The sequence below is a fragment of the Microcebus murinus genome, chromosome 17 (genome assembly GCF_040939455.1).
Source record: "Microcebus murinus isolate Inina chromosome 17, M.murinus_Inina_mat1.0, whole genome shotgun sequence".
Lineage (NCBI taxonomy): Eukaryota > Metazoa > Chordata > Mammalia > Primates > Cheirogaleidae > Microcebus > Microcebus murinus.
Genome location: NC_134120.1, coordinates 59,536,591 through 59,553,322, shown reverse-complemented (window position 1 = coordinate 59,553,322; position 16,732 = coordinate 59,536,591). Strand labels below are relative to the sequence as shown.

At 38.4% G+C, this 16,732-nt stretch overlaps 1 protein-coding gene across 4 annotated transcripts in view; it reads right to left on the bottom strand.

Moving 5' to 3' along the window:
- The window catches only part of CANX (calnexin), a 32,497-nt gene that overhangs the window by 6,302 nt on the left and 9,463 nt on the right, over positions 1–16,732 (bottom strand). For 2 of the 4 annotated variants that reach the window (XM_075993730.1, XM_075993729.1), the window contains 10 exons: positions 13,234–13,407; positions 12,758–12,831; positions 12,234–12,292; positions 11,658–11,799; positions 11,249–11,330; positions 10,562–10,754; positions 7,382–7,571; positions 3,763–3,876; positions 3,228–3,384; positions 1,592–1,807 (listed from right to left, as the gene is read on the bottom strand). In XM_075993730.1, the coding sequence (XP_075849845.1) occupies positions 1,592–1,807; positions 3,228–3,384; positions 3,763–3,876; positions 7,382–7,571; positions 10,562–10,754; positions 11,249–11,330; positions 11,658–11,799; positions 12,234–12,292; positions 12,758–12,831; positions 13,234–13,404 (1,398 nt within the window). In that variant the 5' untranslated portion in view covers positions 13,405–13,407. Of the gene's footprint in view, positions 1–1,591; positions 1,808–3,227; positions 3,385–3,762; positions 3,877–7,381; positions 7,572–10,561; positions 10,755–11,248; positions 11,331–11,657; positions 11,800–12,233; positions 12,293–12,757; positions 12,832–13,233; positions 13,408–14,724; positions 14,847–15,866; positions 15,940–16,732 lie in introns of those variants that run through there. The other 2 variants (XM_075993731.1, XM_075993728.1) reach the window with 2 other exon arrangements.

Genomic DNA, 16,732 nt, shown 5'->3' with positions numbered 1-16,732 from the left:
ACCATTTGTTCTACTGTTCAATTATGGCACAGCACTACTCAAGCTCCTCCTTTTTCAAAGAGTCCAAGCCAAGATGTCCATACGACATAAAAATGAAATTAGAGAAATGCTTCCATCTTCTTGCTCTCCTTATCATCAAGGTAATTTCACTTTCATAGTTACCAACGCTGGCATCTTATTCCCCTGCAAAAAGCTCCCTTAACTTCAAAAACCAGTGAATCAAGAATTTTCCAATCTGTTATCTCTGGCTCTCCAATTTGCAGCTTGGACATATGACCAGTTCTCTGAAAATTCTGCATGTTGGATAAATCAAGATTCAAGTTTGCATTACAATATACCCCAAATGGCAGAGTTTAAGATATATATACACACAGACACACATTATTTAAAAAAATAATTTTTTTTAAAAAAGCTGCAGAGTCAAGTCGTTTCCTTGAACGGGCACAGATGGGCTGCTCGTTGTGCCCTCTCTTTGCGTTCTTGTCCCTGCGGCGCGCCAGCAGGATGGCCCACAAGCAGATCTACTACTTGGACAAGTACTTCGACAAGCACTACGAGTACCGGCATGTCATGTTACTCCAAGAACTTTCCAAACAAGTACCCAAAACCCATCTGATGTCTGAAGAAGAGTGGAGGAGACTCGGTGTCCAACAAAGTCTAGGCTGGGTTCTTTACATGATTCATGAGCCAGAAACGCATATTCTCTTCCAAAAGATCAACAAAAATGAAGTATACCTGGGATCAATTAAATCTTTTCCAAATTTAATGTATATGTGTATATAAATGAATTCAGTGAATACTTGAAAAATGTACAAATCATTCATCCATACCTGTGCATGAGCTGTATTCTTCACAGCAACAGAGCTCAGTTAAGTTCAACTTCAAGTAGGTTACTATAGGGTATTTAAGATAAAATTTCTTCTAGTCAGTTTTTCTCTTAATATAAGTAAGTGCCTGTTTGACTTTACCTGTTACTTTTTTTTTTTTTTTTTTTTTTTGAGACAGAGTCTCACTTTGTTGCCCAGGCTAGAGTGAGTGCCGTGGCATCAGCCTAGCTCACAGCAACCTCAAACTCCTGGGCTCAAGCAATCCTACTGCCTCAGCCTCCCAAGTAGCTGGGACTACAGGCATGTGCCACCATGCCCGGCTAATTTTTTACATATATAAATCAGTTGGCCAATTAATTTCTTTCTATTTTATAGTAGAGACGGGGTCTTGCTCAGGCTGGTTTTGAACTCCTGACCTTGAGCAATCCGCCCGCCTCAGCCTCCCAGAGAGCTAGGATTACAGGCGTGAGCCACCGCGCCCGGCTTACCTGTTACTTTTGTTATATATAAAGTTGGTATGTTGCATTTACAAAAAAAAAAAAAAAAAAAAAGCTGCAAATCACAAATAGAGAATCTAAAGCCACCATATTAGATTAATGAAATCATGGCCAAAAACCCAACATCTTGTCTTTAGCAGGCCTGTGGTCACACTTTTTATGCCAAGATTCTCAAATAAGGGAAAAGATAAACCCTCAAACATACCTTTTCATAAAAGTTACCCACAGTAATAGATATAAATGCACAAGAAACAAGCAAACACAAACCTCAGCAGCCCCATCAGCAGCTTTCTTCAGGCCCCATCCATCATTGGCCCAATCATCAACTACTCTTCGATCAGCACAGATTATAAAGTTGTCAAAAAAAATGTCAGAGGTCATAGACCACAGCTCCAAACCAACAGCACTAAAAGGAGTCATTTTGAAAGGTTCAAGATCTTCAAAGAAATCCGGATTTGGTATTTTCCTGGGTTTCCAGATTCCCTAGAAAACAATGTTTTAAAAAACTATTTCAGATAATGATCAACAAAAACTTACGGGGAACCTACTATGAGATGAATTCTACATAATCAGTGGAGATAAATGCGGACTTTGTGAGATTTAAATGAGCAAGAGGAAGACAGTAAATGCTACTGATCTTTTACACACACTGCCTCTAAGATTTCTAAACTCTGACTACTTTTTCAGTGGTGATTTAAAATAAAATGTACATAGTCTTCAACCAGCAATTCACTTCTAGATAACTACCTAGATCTCTCCCCTGAGATCCACTTACTACATACATTCAGGCATGTATAAGGATGATTACGGCAGCACTGATTCTAAAAGGAAAACTGACAATCCACCTAAATAGAGAATAGCTAAAGGGCAAGTTTTTAAAGTGAAATTTTTATTTTATCTCATTGCTTGCACAGTTAAAAATATACTAAAAAACACGGCCGGGCGCGGTGGCTCACGCCTGTAATCCTAGCTCTCTGGGAGGCCGAGGCGGGCGGATCGCTCGAGGTCGGGAGTTCGAAACCAGCCTGAGCAAGAGTGAGACCCCGTCTCTACTATAAATAGAAAGAAACTAATTGGCCAACTAATATATATAGAAAAAATTAGCCGGGCATGGTGGCTCATGCCTGTAGTCCCAGCTACTTGGGAGGCTGAGGCAGTAGGATTGCTTGAGCCCAGGAGTTTGAGGTTGCTGTGAGCTAGGCTGACGCCACGGCACTCACTCTAGCCTAGGCAACAAAGCAAGACTCTGTCTCAAAAAAAAAAAAAAAAAAAAAAAAAAAAAAAATATACTAAAAAACAGAAAAACACACATCTAGTATATGCATATAGACTTATACCTTAAAGTTTGACAAAGTGAAAATTAATGATTATAAATAATTTTACTAGGATAAAGAAAGGGGCCTAGGCGGTACATTACATAGACCTGAAACTTCATAACCTCACTACTTATATCCTTACCATCTCACTTGAGCCTCAGACTTTTTACAGTTGAAGACATTAAGGCTAAGCAGTGAGCTGCTCTGACGTGGTTGGGGTACTAGCTCCCCTCACAGTCCTCTTATCCACCATGTCACACAGATTGCCAAGCCTAGGAATTGGATCTTGTGACTAAAGCACCCCTGCCGCCTGAAAACAGGGTGCCCAAATCACAAGTTTTCCATTTCTCTTTTCTGTTTCTAAACATAGTTATGAAGCAATTGTAAGAGCTATTCCCTCCAGTTTCTAGGTTTATCTTTGCAGCACCTAACCAATTAATAAGCTCTCTCTCGACTTATAAAGTTTACTTTCTGCTTTTAATTCAACAGCTTGAATATAATAACCATCCTAGCAGCCTCACTTTAGACAAAACTATCTGAATGCAAACAGATCAATGAAAGCAACTCAACCATCAAGAGGCACAAACCTGGTAGTTAGGATTGTCCATCATAGGAGGCTTCCATTTGCCCTTATAATTGGGGTTGTCAATCATAGGTCGCTGCCAGACACCACACCCGGGGGCTGACTCACACTTCGGGTTGGCAATCTGAGGAGCCTCCCATTCTCCGTCCATGTCTTCATCCCTTTAGAGATACAAAAACAACAAATTACAAATGGGTTCTGTGATATAGGACCATGAATAAATAGCTCGCTGGCCAGTACTCCCCTGAGATCCTACTGAAATGTTTTCAGTGTCATACTATGGAAGACCATCTTCTCTTGTTTTTGTATTTCCAGTAACAACAGTTTTTCATGACAGATTAAAAAAAAAAAAAAGTGAAAATGTAAATTTGTTAAGCTCTACCCTAAAATTTGGGCACTTAGCTGTATTTAAGTATTAAATTTCACTTCAATTTAAAAAAAGATAATTTATTCTCTTCTTCTGATAGCTATGAAAAAATAAATAAATAAATAAATAAAAGAAAAAGAAGATAATTTAAAAAGTTATCGGAAGCTCTTACCAATCCTCTGGCTTCTCTGCATCTGGATCAGGTATATATTCAGGCTCATCATCTAACCAACCTTCAGGTTTTGTGGCTTCTTCATCTGGAATCTTAGCAGGGGCATCTTCATCCCTTAAGCACAAAAGAAAAACCCAGTTATGACAACACTGGCCGGTGAATCAGAGTACTCCCCCTTTGTGAATCTGAAACACAGCACTCTAGAAATATTTAGAGCCCTGTAATCCCAGCATTCTGGAAAGAGACAGTGAGAAGATCACCCAAAGCCTGGAGTTTGAGACCAGCCTGAGCAACATAGCATAGCAAGACCCTGTCTCTACAAAAAAAAAAAAAAAAAAAAAAAAAAGTCCTCCATGGTGGCATCGTGGTACACACCTGTAGTCCTCACTATTTTTGAGAGACTAAGGCAGGAGGATCACTTGAGACCCAGATTACCCACAGCAATGAGCTATGGTCATGCCACTGTACTCCAGCCTGGGAGACACAGCAACATCTCAGGGAAAAAAAAAAGATTTAGATCATAATCTGAAAATTAAAAATAATTGCTCCTAGAAAAGAGTTGTAAATCATATATCTGATAGGGGCCTCGTAAAAGAACTCTTGCTTGCAACTCAGTAATAAAAAAAGACCCATCTAAAAAATGAATAGACATTTCTCCAAAGAACATATACAAATTACCAATGAGCACATGAAAAGATGCTTAACATCAATAGTCATCAGAGAAATGCAAATCAAAACCATAATAGCACATCACACCCATGAAGTGGCTATAATAAAAAAGACTGATAAAAATAAGTGCTAGCTGGGTGTGGTGGCTCATGCCTATAATACTAGCACTCTGGGAGGCCAAGGCAGGAGGACTGCTCAAGGTCAGGAGTTTGAAACCAGCCTGAGCAAGAGCGAGACTCTGTCTCTACTAAAAATAGAAAAAAATTAATTGGCCAATCAAAAATATATAGAAAAACTTAGGTGGGCATGGTGGCACATGCCTGTAGTCCCAGTTACTCAGGAGGCTGAAGCAGAAGGATCACTTGAGCCCAAGAGTTTGAGGTTATTGTGAGCTAGGCTAATGCCACGGCACCCTAGCTGGGACAAGAGAGTGTCTCAAAAAAAAAAAAAAAAAAAAAAAAAAAAGTGTTGATGAGGATGTAGAACCCTCATACATTGCTTGTGGGAAAGTAAAATGGTGCAGCCACTTTGGAAAATAGTTTGGCAGCTCCGGCAGCTCCTCAAAAAGTTAAACAGAGTTACCACATGACCCAGCAATTACACTTTTAGGTGGAAATGAACATATGTATCTACACAAAAACTGGTATTTGAATGTTCACAGCAGCATTCTACATAACCACAGCCAAAAAGGAGAAACAACCTAAATGTCCATCAACTAAAGGGTGGATAAATAAAATGTGGAATCATCGACACAATGGAATATTATTCAGTCATAAAAAGAAATAATGAAGTACTAATATGTGCTTCAATATGGATGAACCTTGACAACATTATGCTAAATAAAAGAAGCTAGTCACAAAAGGTCACATATTGCATGATTCCATTTATATGAAATGTACAGATGGACAAATCCAGAGCAGAGTAGTGGTTGCCAGAGGCTGGGGAAAGGGAGAAATGGGGAGTGACTGTTTAATGAGTATAGGTTTCTTTTTGTGTGATAAAGCTAGTTAAGGAATATAACACTGAACAAGGCTGACTCCAAATCTAACGTTCACCAAATATACAAATAAATTTAGCATATGTATTAGTGCAGCATAAAATTTCAAATACATATATCTTACCTTTCAGAGAAGAAAAAGATTATTTAGAATTTAATTGCTAAGCATAGGAAGATACTTTTACAAAAAGTAAGAATGATTTATTTCTTTGTCGAAATTCTAACATTTTTGGAAGTCACTGTACTGGATTTCAAATATAGCCAAATATGACAGTCTGACCACACCTATCTTCATTTCTCATCACTCTCCAATATGAACCCTACGTAAAAGGCCATATAATACTCATAACTGTCCAGATGAGGTAGTTTAGGCCTGTAATCACAGCACTCTGGGAGGCCAATGTGGGATTACTGTTTTGAGCTCAGGAGTCTGAGACCAGCCTGAGCAACACAGCAAGACCCCATCTCTACAAAAAATAAAAACTAAAAAAAAATTAGCCAGGAATGGTGGCATGTGTCTATAGGCCCAGCTACTCAGGAGGCTGAGGCACGAGGATAGCTTGAGCCCAGAAGTCTGAGGCTGCAGTGAGTTATGATGACACCACTGTCATCTAGCCTGGGTGACAAAGTGAGACCCTGTTTAAAAAAAATAAAAAAACAAACTTCTCTCATGCATGTCTAGATCATTCCCACTCCTATATTTTTGCACATAATGTTCTTCGATCAGGAACATCCTCCTCTTCCATCCTCACCACTTAGTTAACTATCATTTTGTTTTTAAGTCCCAGTTTAATTTGCCCTGCTCCCAGAAACCATGCCTGGGTTAGGCACACCTTGTACTCTGGTCCCCTAGCTAGCTGCATCTTCTTGTGGGCCCTTACCATAACTGCACACCAATTTTATTTACTTGCCTTACAACTGGACTTGGAGCTCTGGGTAGGCAAATGGTAGTGTCCTGTGCCCTTGTATTCCACTGCTCAACACAGAGCAGAGATCTCTAAGCATTGTTTTTAATAGGAAATAGGAAAAAGGTTACTTTTCAATTTAAAATTGAAAATTTCAATTTAAAATTGAAAATTTCAGAACTTTAAATTTAAATGTGAATTGAAAGCAGCACTAGAATGGCCAGGCCACAAGACCTGAGGTTCTGCCACAAACTGACCACAGGCAATCTGTATAACTAATTTCAGCATTTTGTGATTTATAAAATGGTACAATCTAGATCAAGGGTCCCCAACCTATGGTGAGTTGTATGATTATTTTATTACATATTACAATGTAATAATGATAGAAATAAAATGCACAATAAATACACTTGAAACCATACTGAAACCATCTCCCCCGTCCCCAGTCCATGGAATAATTGTCTTCCATGAAAACGGTACCTGCTGCCAAAAAGGGTTGGGGACCACTGATCTAGATGATGACACTATGGCTTCTTTCCAGCTAAAGCAGTCTACATTTTTTCCTACAGTTCATATTGCATCATAGGCCAGGTGCAGTGTGGTTCATACCTGTAATGCTAGCACTCTGGGAGGCCAAGGCGGGAGGATGGCTCAAGGTCAGGAGTTTGACACCAGCCTGAGCAAGAGCAAGAGCAAGACCCTGTCTCTACTATAAATAGAAAGAAATTAATTGGCCAACTAAAAATATATAGAAAAAATAGCCAGGAATGGTGGTGTTTGCCTGTAGTCCCAGCTACTTGGGAGGCTGAGGCAGGAGGATCGCTTAAGCCCAGGAGTTTGAGGTTGCTGTGAGCTAGGCTGATGCCATGGCACTCTAGCCCAGGTAACACAGTGAGACTCTGTCTCAAAAAAAAAAAACAAAAAAAAACAGATTGCATCATAGATTGCTGAAATTATCAGATCTTACTCAACCAATATTTGGCTGCTCAAGCCATGAGGAATATACAAAATGCTCCCTTATACTCAAAGACAGGCCCCCAAGACTTACCAGTCATCTGGTTTAACAGCATCTGGATCTGGTATTTTTGGTCTTTCATCCCAGTCCTCGGGTTTCCGGTCTTCTGGGTCCTCAATTTCACGTGAAGGATTTACAGCAGGAGTCATGTCATTTAGCAGATTTCCACTATTCACAACAGATTGGTCAACTAATATTTCAAAACTATTATCTGGATTCAAGACTGAAAAAAAACGTTAAATGCAATTAAAAACAGTTAATTAACCACTCACTCCCAAACTCTCTTTACCATAAACCAAGAGATGGTGATGTCTCATTGGAAGCAACAACATGGAAAATCATAGAGGAAAGACCACAGGCACTAGGGTCATAACAGGATCACCAATGCCTGGCTCTTGAGGCCTTGGGCAACTTAACCCCCTTTTCCTTTCCTATTTTTTTGGTGGGGAACTGCCTTTGAACCCCTTTTCCTTATCTGCAAAATTAGGTGCTAGATCAGGTGTCCTCAAACTACAGCCACGTGAGGGTGTTTTTGCCTATTTGTTTTTTTACTTCAAAATAAGATATGAGGAGTGTGCATAGGAATTTGTTCATAGTTTTTTTTTTAAACTATAGTCCGGCCCTCCAACAGTCTGAGGGACAGTGAACTGGCCCCCTGTTAAAAAAGTTTGAGGACCCCTGTGCTAGAGTCTCAGTTTTCCAGGAATTATAACAAATAATAGCTAAAATTTATAACACCAAAAGACTGTACTTACAGACAATAAGAACATCAAAAAACCTATACAATTAACTTAATTATTGGTCTGACACAAATTGTTGTACACTAGTCAGCAGACAAGTATATTTCTCATAACCACCTCTCAGTAGAAAAGGCCCATTTCTTCATTTTTTAATGGAGCTGGTATTATCATATACATTACCAAATATTTGAATTACAGAAGTCTTTTATTTATTAAAACACGTTTACTAATGGTTGCACTTTTGAAGTCCAAGAGAAAATGGAAATACACAAAATAAAAAAAAATAAAAAAAAAAAACAAAGAAAAAAAAAAAAAGAAAATGGAAATACAATTTTAAATCCATAAAATCATCCTAAGTGTGATTTATACTTAAACCTGGATCCCACACTAAAATGCCTAATAGGCAGCTGACCAAGTTAAAGCACATCCAGATAACAGGACATTATGCTGCTGTTAACAATGACAATGAAGATAGTCTTTCGTGGGAAGATTTTCATACTTTTGTATAGTTAAGTGAGATATGTAGCATATTTAACTTTGTAGAAGTTATACACATACGTTTATATACATATGGACAAATACACATCACAATGTTGATCTTTCAGATAATTTTTTTGTGTGTGTATTTTTTCATTGGTATATCGTAGTTGTACATATTTTAGGACTACATGTGATGGTCTGATATATGTATACAATGTGTAATGGTCAAATAGGGTAACTGGCATATCCATCACCTCAAATATTTATCTTTTCTTTGTGCTGGAAACAAATCATCTATTCTAGCTATTTTTAAATATATAATAAATTACTGTTAACTATAATTTCCCTACTGTACTACTAAATACTAGAACTTACTCTTTTTATCTAACTGAACTGTTTCTGTACCCATTAACCAACTTCTCTTCATTCCCCCACCTCAAGTGTCTATTTATGTATTCTTTTGTTTGAAACAGAGTTTCACTCTGTTGCCCGGGCTAGAGTGCCGTGGTATCAGCCTAGCTCACAGCAACCTCAAACTCCTGGGCTCAAGCAATCCTTCTGCCTCAGCCTCCAAGTAGCTCAGACTACAGGCATGTGCCACCATGCCCGGCTAATTTTTTCTATATATTTTTAGTTGGCCAATTAATTTCTATTTATAGTAGAGACAGGGTCTCACTCTTGCACAGGCTGGTTTCGCACTCCTGACCTTGAGCGATCCTCTCCTGCCTTGGCCTCCCAGAGTGCTAGGATTACAGGCGTGAGCCACTGCGCCTGGACAATTTATTTATTCTTTATTGACTGATTTAGAGACAGAGTCTTGCTCTGTTGCCCCAGCTAGAATGTAGTGGGGTCATCATAGCTCACTGTAACCTCAAACTCCTCCTGCCTCAGCCTCCCAAGTTGCTATAGGCACATATCACCACACCTGGCTAATTTTTTCTATCTTCAGTAGAAATGGGGTCTCACTCTTGCTCAGGCTGGTCTTGAACTCCTGAGCTCAAGAGATCCTCCCCTCCCATCTTGGCCACCCAGAGTGCTAGGATTATAGGCATGAGCCACCAGCTCAGCCCCTTAAGCATCCTTTTTTTTGCTTATTCACATCTTCTGAATTCCTGTACCCTAAATATATATGTTAGTTTTGAAATTCTAAAAAAAATAGGTTATTACATTCTTTACAAAAAGAGGCAGTCTATAAATTATCTCAAACAAGCAGGAAAAGCTTCATTTAAAAAACAAAGCAGGGCCCAGCATGGTGGCTCACACCCATAATCCTAGCACTCTGGGAGACCAAGGCAGGAAGATTGCTAGAGGTCAGAAGTTCCAGACCAAACTGAGCAACAGGGAGACACCATCTCTACTAAAAAATAGAAAGAAATTATCTGGACAACTAAAAATATGTAGAAAAAATTAGCCAGGCATGGTGGCACATGCCTGTAGTCCCAGCTGCTTGGGAGGCTGAAACTGGAGGATCGCTTGAGTCCAGGAGTTTGAGGTTGCTGTCAGCTAGGCTGATGCCAGGGTCCTCTTCCCTGGGGCAACAGAGTGAGACTCTGTCTCAAAAAAAAGAAAAAAAAAAAACTTATTCTAATATCCAAATGACTAAACTCAATTGTCCAGGTGGTACTAGAACATCCAAAGAAAGTTCAACTAAAAGATAATTTTGAAACCTTGTATATATTTCTATTATATATCCTATTATTCAACATTTTATCAACAAGAAAATATACACAAGGAAGAAAAGAGAGAAATCAGCAGAGAAGCTCTGCATGGGACATAAAAGCCTATTCTTGATATTGTCTAAAACCTCAGTCCTCAGTTCAACTAGTGAAAGAGACGTTTATTTTAATGTTGACAAATTAAGATCATTTCCCTGCTAAGATATTAAGTCAAGACAGTCTTATCTGCAGGCGTGGGTATTTGCAGGATGAGCAATCTTTAAATAGATGATACATTTGTAATGCCGTTAAACCCCCAAATTAATAGTTTTTCTTACTTAATGTGTAAAGATGTGTTTTCTTATCAGTAAAATAGGTCTTCAGATCTGCATCTGGCCTCTTAGAATGCTTTTCTTCATAAATACCCGTCTTAGGGTTTTTGTGGCGGAAGATGAAGTGCAATTTATAATCTTCTCCACATTTATCTGGACCAAACATAATTGTATAAGGGGTCTTGTCGTGGAACTGATCCTTCAGAAACAAAAATGAATTATTTTAAGTAACTCTAGTCAAAGTGTTCAAAAACAATCTTTCAAAAGTATATATTTCCTCTTATAAAATTCCAAATAAATTAGTCACTATTAAAGTTGAAAAGCTGATTATAAGGTTTTTATAGTGAAAAGGAGTAACCAGCAATCATCAGGAAATTTAAAATAAGAACATAGTTAAGTGGTTTTAAAAAAACATGTATGTCTAGTTTCCTTCATAAAACAAAAAAATAAGCCTGCTAAAACAAAAAACTACACAGAACAGAAACCAGAGATAAGACACAAACAATAATAGCTTTAAAATTCACATTTCAAATAAAAAGCACATTAGTGTCAAAGTCAATATTCCTAACCTTCTCAAAGATTTAAACAGCAGAGGAAGAAGCCTTTATTTTCACAGGTCTTACAAAAGTTTCTTTTCCTTTTCTCCAAGCTTATAATTGTGGGTGGCCAGCCACATAAATAGGAATTACCTACCAGGTTGAGTTCTGGTGTTTTAGAAAGTAGTTTCACATAGGCACCGCCACATTCTATTCCATTTTGGAAATTAACTTCATACCTAATTTCAAAAAGGAAAGCAGAAACTAGTGTGGCATTTTGAAAGATTGAATCTCTTTATTTATTTTCCCCTTTCTCCATGTTGGTCATATGTTTAACCACAGGTCATATGTTTATCCTTAAGAAAGATTCCACCTTCCATTGTTTTTTATGGCTACCCAATACACAAAAATAAATAAATATTAATTATAAGATGCTTAAATTCACCACAAAATCTCTATTGCAACATATACTCTCATAATTTTTTCTGGAGTAAAAGTTTTATAATAAGATGTCTTCTGAGATTATTCTTTCTAGAAAGCTTTTATCATATAAGTATTTCACTTACTGAACAATCAGAGGCTTGGTATCAAACACAAACGGCTTGTTCAGTTTAGCAGAGATGGCATGATGCTTGGCCCGAGACATCAATACAAGTCCTTTATCACCTGGAAGCTTTGATTCTTTCATCTCATCTACCTCCCACTTTCCTACAAGACAACACAAAAAAGCTCCACACCTCTGAAGGTCCTTTAAATGGTAACAAACTAAACTCTCAAGTTGTATAAGTCTATAATACTGACAAATTTCTAACATATTCCATTTATCTATGAGTTAGCCTATTAATACTAAACACATATATGCATATATTTGAAAAAAAATTAGGATATGAGTTTTTTCATTGTAACTTATTAATTATACCACTGCCTAGAAAAACCTTCTATTAATATTTCCAACATTCAGCTGCATAGGTGATTACAGAGGTATAATACTATTAAATATGAGGCAACACACAAAGATGGCAAAACTTCCAAAGGAAAATCTTGAGGCTTATATCTCCTTTTAAACTAGTCTTAAGAGATGCCATGGAGACAACATGTCAAATTTCTATCTGCTATTACATCTAACAAAATGTAATTCTCACCATCATATTTGGCAATTTCATCATCAGTATCATCTTTCTTGGCTTTGGATAAAATCCACCTGTAATTAATACAAACCCCCAAATTAAGATTCAAATGACAGTTCACCTGTGAAGAAAAACAATGTAAATGCTCATGCTCATAAAAGGACTTTATCCTGCTCTTCTTAGCCTACTTAAACACTCTGCTTTCAACTTTTAAATGCCATACAAGTAGTATTGATAACATTATATTCAACTCACAAATCTTATAAGAAAAAGTACCAACCTATGAAATAATTCTCTTTTTCTAAGACTCAAGAGAAAAAAATTTTTCTCAAATAAAATATAGGGTGGAGTAGGGGAAAGAAAGGAATGGAAGAACCACAAATTCCAGAAGACTATTCTCCTAAATGGATGGGAACACTGGAGATACAAAAGGTAGACATTTCACTACGTAAGATGCTATCCAGAAAGGAATCCACTTTTCCCCACCTTATTTACATGTTGTTTGCCTCTAAGAATTTTTCTCCCTAGGAAACACTTACCCAGATAAAGTCCCTCTGTCAAAGGAATCAGCAAAATATACTTCCCCTGTTGGAACTGGAGCTTTATAGGTGACCTGTGTTAAATATATAAATGAATTAAAAAAGCAACATGCCTTTTTTTTTTTTTTTTTTACTAGATTTTATTCTCTTGGTTTGCTTCCTATTGTCATAAAACTTTCAATGCCAGCATTCAAATTTGATCTATATACCTGGCCTTTGGCAAGACAGAACAAAGGCTGTCAGGGAGATCAATAGGTATTTCAGCAAACTTTGCTTTCTCTTTGAGAAGGATTCAAATTTACCTGCATAACTTCTTTTTTAGAGATGGGGTCTTGCTATGTTGCCCAGGCTAGACTTGAACTCAAGTGATATTCCCAACTCAGCCTCTCAAGTAACTAGAACTACAGGTACACCCCACTGCCTTCAAAATTTTATCATCTCAAGAGGTAAAACGAATAGATTCAAACACTTCAAACCTTTGGAGATGGAGGAGGAGTGCTGGTATCTGACTTCAAGTCTTCTACCTCTTCAATGACATCGTCAAGGTCATCCTCAATATCAATCACATCATCATCATGTCCATCATGAGCCTGAAGGACAGCAGTTCCGAGGGCCAGTAACATACACAGTAACCACTTCCCTTCCATGATCTACATATAAAAAGAGTAAAATAACTTAAACATATTGCCTCCTATCTTAAACATCATAATGACCACTAAACTCTCTCATTTAAAACTAAAGCTTTCAAATCAGAGCTAAAAGGAACTTTACTATGAGTATTTAATTTATAGACAAGGAAAGTGAGCCCAAAGAGATTAAGAGGTTTTCCTAAAATCAGTTAAGATTCAATTTCAAGAATATTGCAAATAAAACTCAAACATACACAACTGTCCCCATAAAGCAAGCGTATCATATTGGCTACATAGATCTAGGATATTCAAATACAATTCTCAACTAACCTCTTGCATTTGTAAAGTGCGTTACAATGGATAAAAGCCCTTTAACGTACTGATTTATAATGCATACTGATGAAAATATTATAATGAAATGATAACAGGAGATAACTAGCCTCACATTAATGACTTAATATGGATACTGCTATTGTCCAAAGATCAAGTGTATTCATGTTTTCAAACTAGTGTTTTTAGACTCAACAACAAAAATATTAAAGCAAGAACCAGCTACTTTTATCTCATATTTTCTAACCACTTTAAGTGTTCTGTGTATGATACTAGACTGTCCAGGTGGTAGTAGGCTCTCTTTCCATGCACCATAGATCAAAACCAATAAAAACTTAGCCACATAGATACACAAAATGATTTGGTAGTAGGTGGATTTTCGTTTTGGAGCCTGAGAAAGTAGAGCCAAGAGGTTTGGGAAAAAAACAAGTAGAAGGTATAAAAATACGTGTATAAACACACAGGGCATGCTTTTTCCTTACTTCCTGTGCCCACACAGTCCCCCAATTAACCCTAGTCTTTCATTCTTCTGCATTACCAATATCAAGAGACTTACTGGTACATTGTATTACTATGGCATCCAGTTTCTTCTTCCTCTTTCAAACCATCCTACGCCAAGCCAGATGACAAGCTTACCCAAGTTCTCTTTCATGAGAGTCCATTTTTGCAAATGGACTTCTACTTTAGCAGTCAGAACCCTCTCCCCCTATAGCTGCACTCCATGGTATTCTCCTAAGAATCCTCTACTCCCTCTGGTGTAGACATTTCCCATATGCACACCAAGGTTTGTTATTAATTTTCCCCTCTGCTCCCTTAACATGCCATTAAAAAACTAAAATGCAGGCCAGGCGCAGTGGCTCACGCCTGTAATGCTAGCACTCTGGGAGGACGAGGTGGGTGGACTGCTCAAGGTCAAGAGTTCAAAACCAGCCTGAGCAAGAGCAAGATCCTGTCTCTACTATAAATAGAAAGAAATTAATTGGCCAACTAATATATTGAAAAAATTACCCGGGCATAGTGGCGCATGCCTGTAGTCCCAGCTTCTTGGGAGGCTGAGGCAGCAGGATGGCTTGAGCCCAGGAGTTTGAGGTTGCTGTGAGCTAGGCTGACGCCACCGCACTCACTCTAGCCTGGGCAACAAAATGAGACTGTCTCAAAAAAAAAAACAAAAAACTAAAATGCACACCAGAAGTACTGTTTTCCTCTTAATTTTCTCTTTATGACAAACTCTATGGATTCTTCTCATCTTTCTCCCCAACTGCCACAACCTACTTTTGCCCACTAGTTTGCTTTCTTCCCAGGGTTATGTCCCTTTCCATATTCTGAAATAAGAACATGAGCCAAAGGTTTTAGCTAAAAATCACTATGTAAAGATATCGTAACAGGGCCGGGCGCGGTGGCTCACGCCTGTAATCCTAGCTCTCTGGGAGGCCGAGGCGGGCGGATTGCTCGAGGTCAGGAGTTCGAAACCAGCCTGAGCAAGAGCGAGACCCCGTCTCTACTATAAATAGAAAGAAATTAATTGGCCAACTAATATATATATATATAAAAAAAAATATTAGCCGGGCATGGTGGTGCATGCCTGTAGTCCCAGCTACTCGGGAGGCTGAGGCAGAAGGATTGCTTGAGCCCAGGAGTTTGAGGTTGCTGTGAGCTAGGCTGAGGCCACGGCACTCACTCTAGCCTGGGCAACAAAGCGAGACTCTGTCTCAAAAAAAAAAAAAAAAAAAAAAAAGATATCGTAACAGGAACATTCAAGCCTGAAAACTCAAAAAAAAAGTTTTTATGAAGCTTCTATTAAAAGTGTAATCAAGTTCTATCATACAATATTCAACAAGTATTGACAGGCATGTAGAGAAGTCAGAACTCTCGTGCACTGTTGAAGGGACTGTAAAATGATGCAGCTGCTATGGAAAACAACTACTGTATGATCCAGTAATCCCAATTCTAGGTGTATATCCAAAATAATTAAGAGCAGAGTCTCCAAGAGATATCCATACACTCATGTTCATAGCAGCACTACTCACAACAGCCAAGAGGTGGAAGAAATTTTAAATCTCCATTAACAGATGAAAGGAGAAACAAAATACTACTTACACAAACAATAGAATACAATTCAACCTTAAAAAATAAGGAAATCAGCCAGGTACCGTGCTCATGCCTGTAATCCCAGCACTTTGGGAGGCAGGAGAATCTCTTGAAGCCAGGAGTTTGAGACCAGCCAGGGCAACACAGTGAGACTGTATATCTCCAAAAATAAAAAAGATTAAAAAAAGAGAAGGAAATTCTTTCACATGCTATAATATGGATGAACCTACAAGATGTTATACCAAGCAAAATAAGCCAGTCACAAAAGAACAATTACTGTATGATTCCACGTATATAAGAAATATAAAGTAGTCAAGTTCACTGATAAGGAAAAGGAGAATGGTGTCTACCAGAGGATATGGGGAGGGAGCAAAGGAGAGTTGTTAATGGATGTAGAGTTTCGATTCTGCAAAATGAAAAAGTTTGGCCAGGTGCGGTGGCTCACGCCTATAATCCTAGCACTCTGGGAGGCTGAGGTGGGAGGATCACTCAAGGTCAGCAGTTCAAAACCAGCCAGAGCAAGAGCGAGACCCCGTCTCTACTATAAATAGAAAGAAATTAATTGGCCAACTAATATATATAGAAAAAATTAGCTGGGCATGGTGGCGCATGCCTGTAGTCCCAGCTACTCGGGAGGCGAGGCAGAAGGATTGCTTGAGCCCAGGAGTTTGAGGTTGCTGTGAGCTAGGCTGATGGCCAAGGCACCCATTCTAGCCTGGGCAACAAAGCGAGACTTTGTCTCAATAAATAAATAAACAAACAAACAAACAAATAAAAAACATTGTCTTTTTTTTTTTTTTGAGACAGAGTCTTACTCTGTTGCCCAGGCTACAGTGAGTGCCGTGGCGTCAGCCTAGCTCACAGCAACCTCAAACTCATGGGCTCAAGCAATCCTGCTGCCTCAGCCTCCCGAGTAGCTGGGACTACA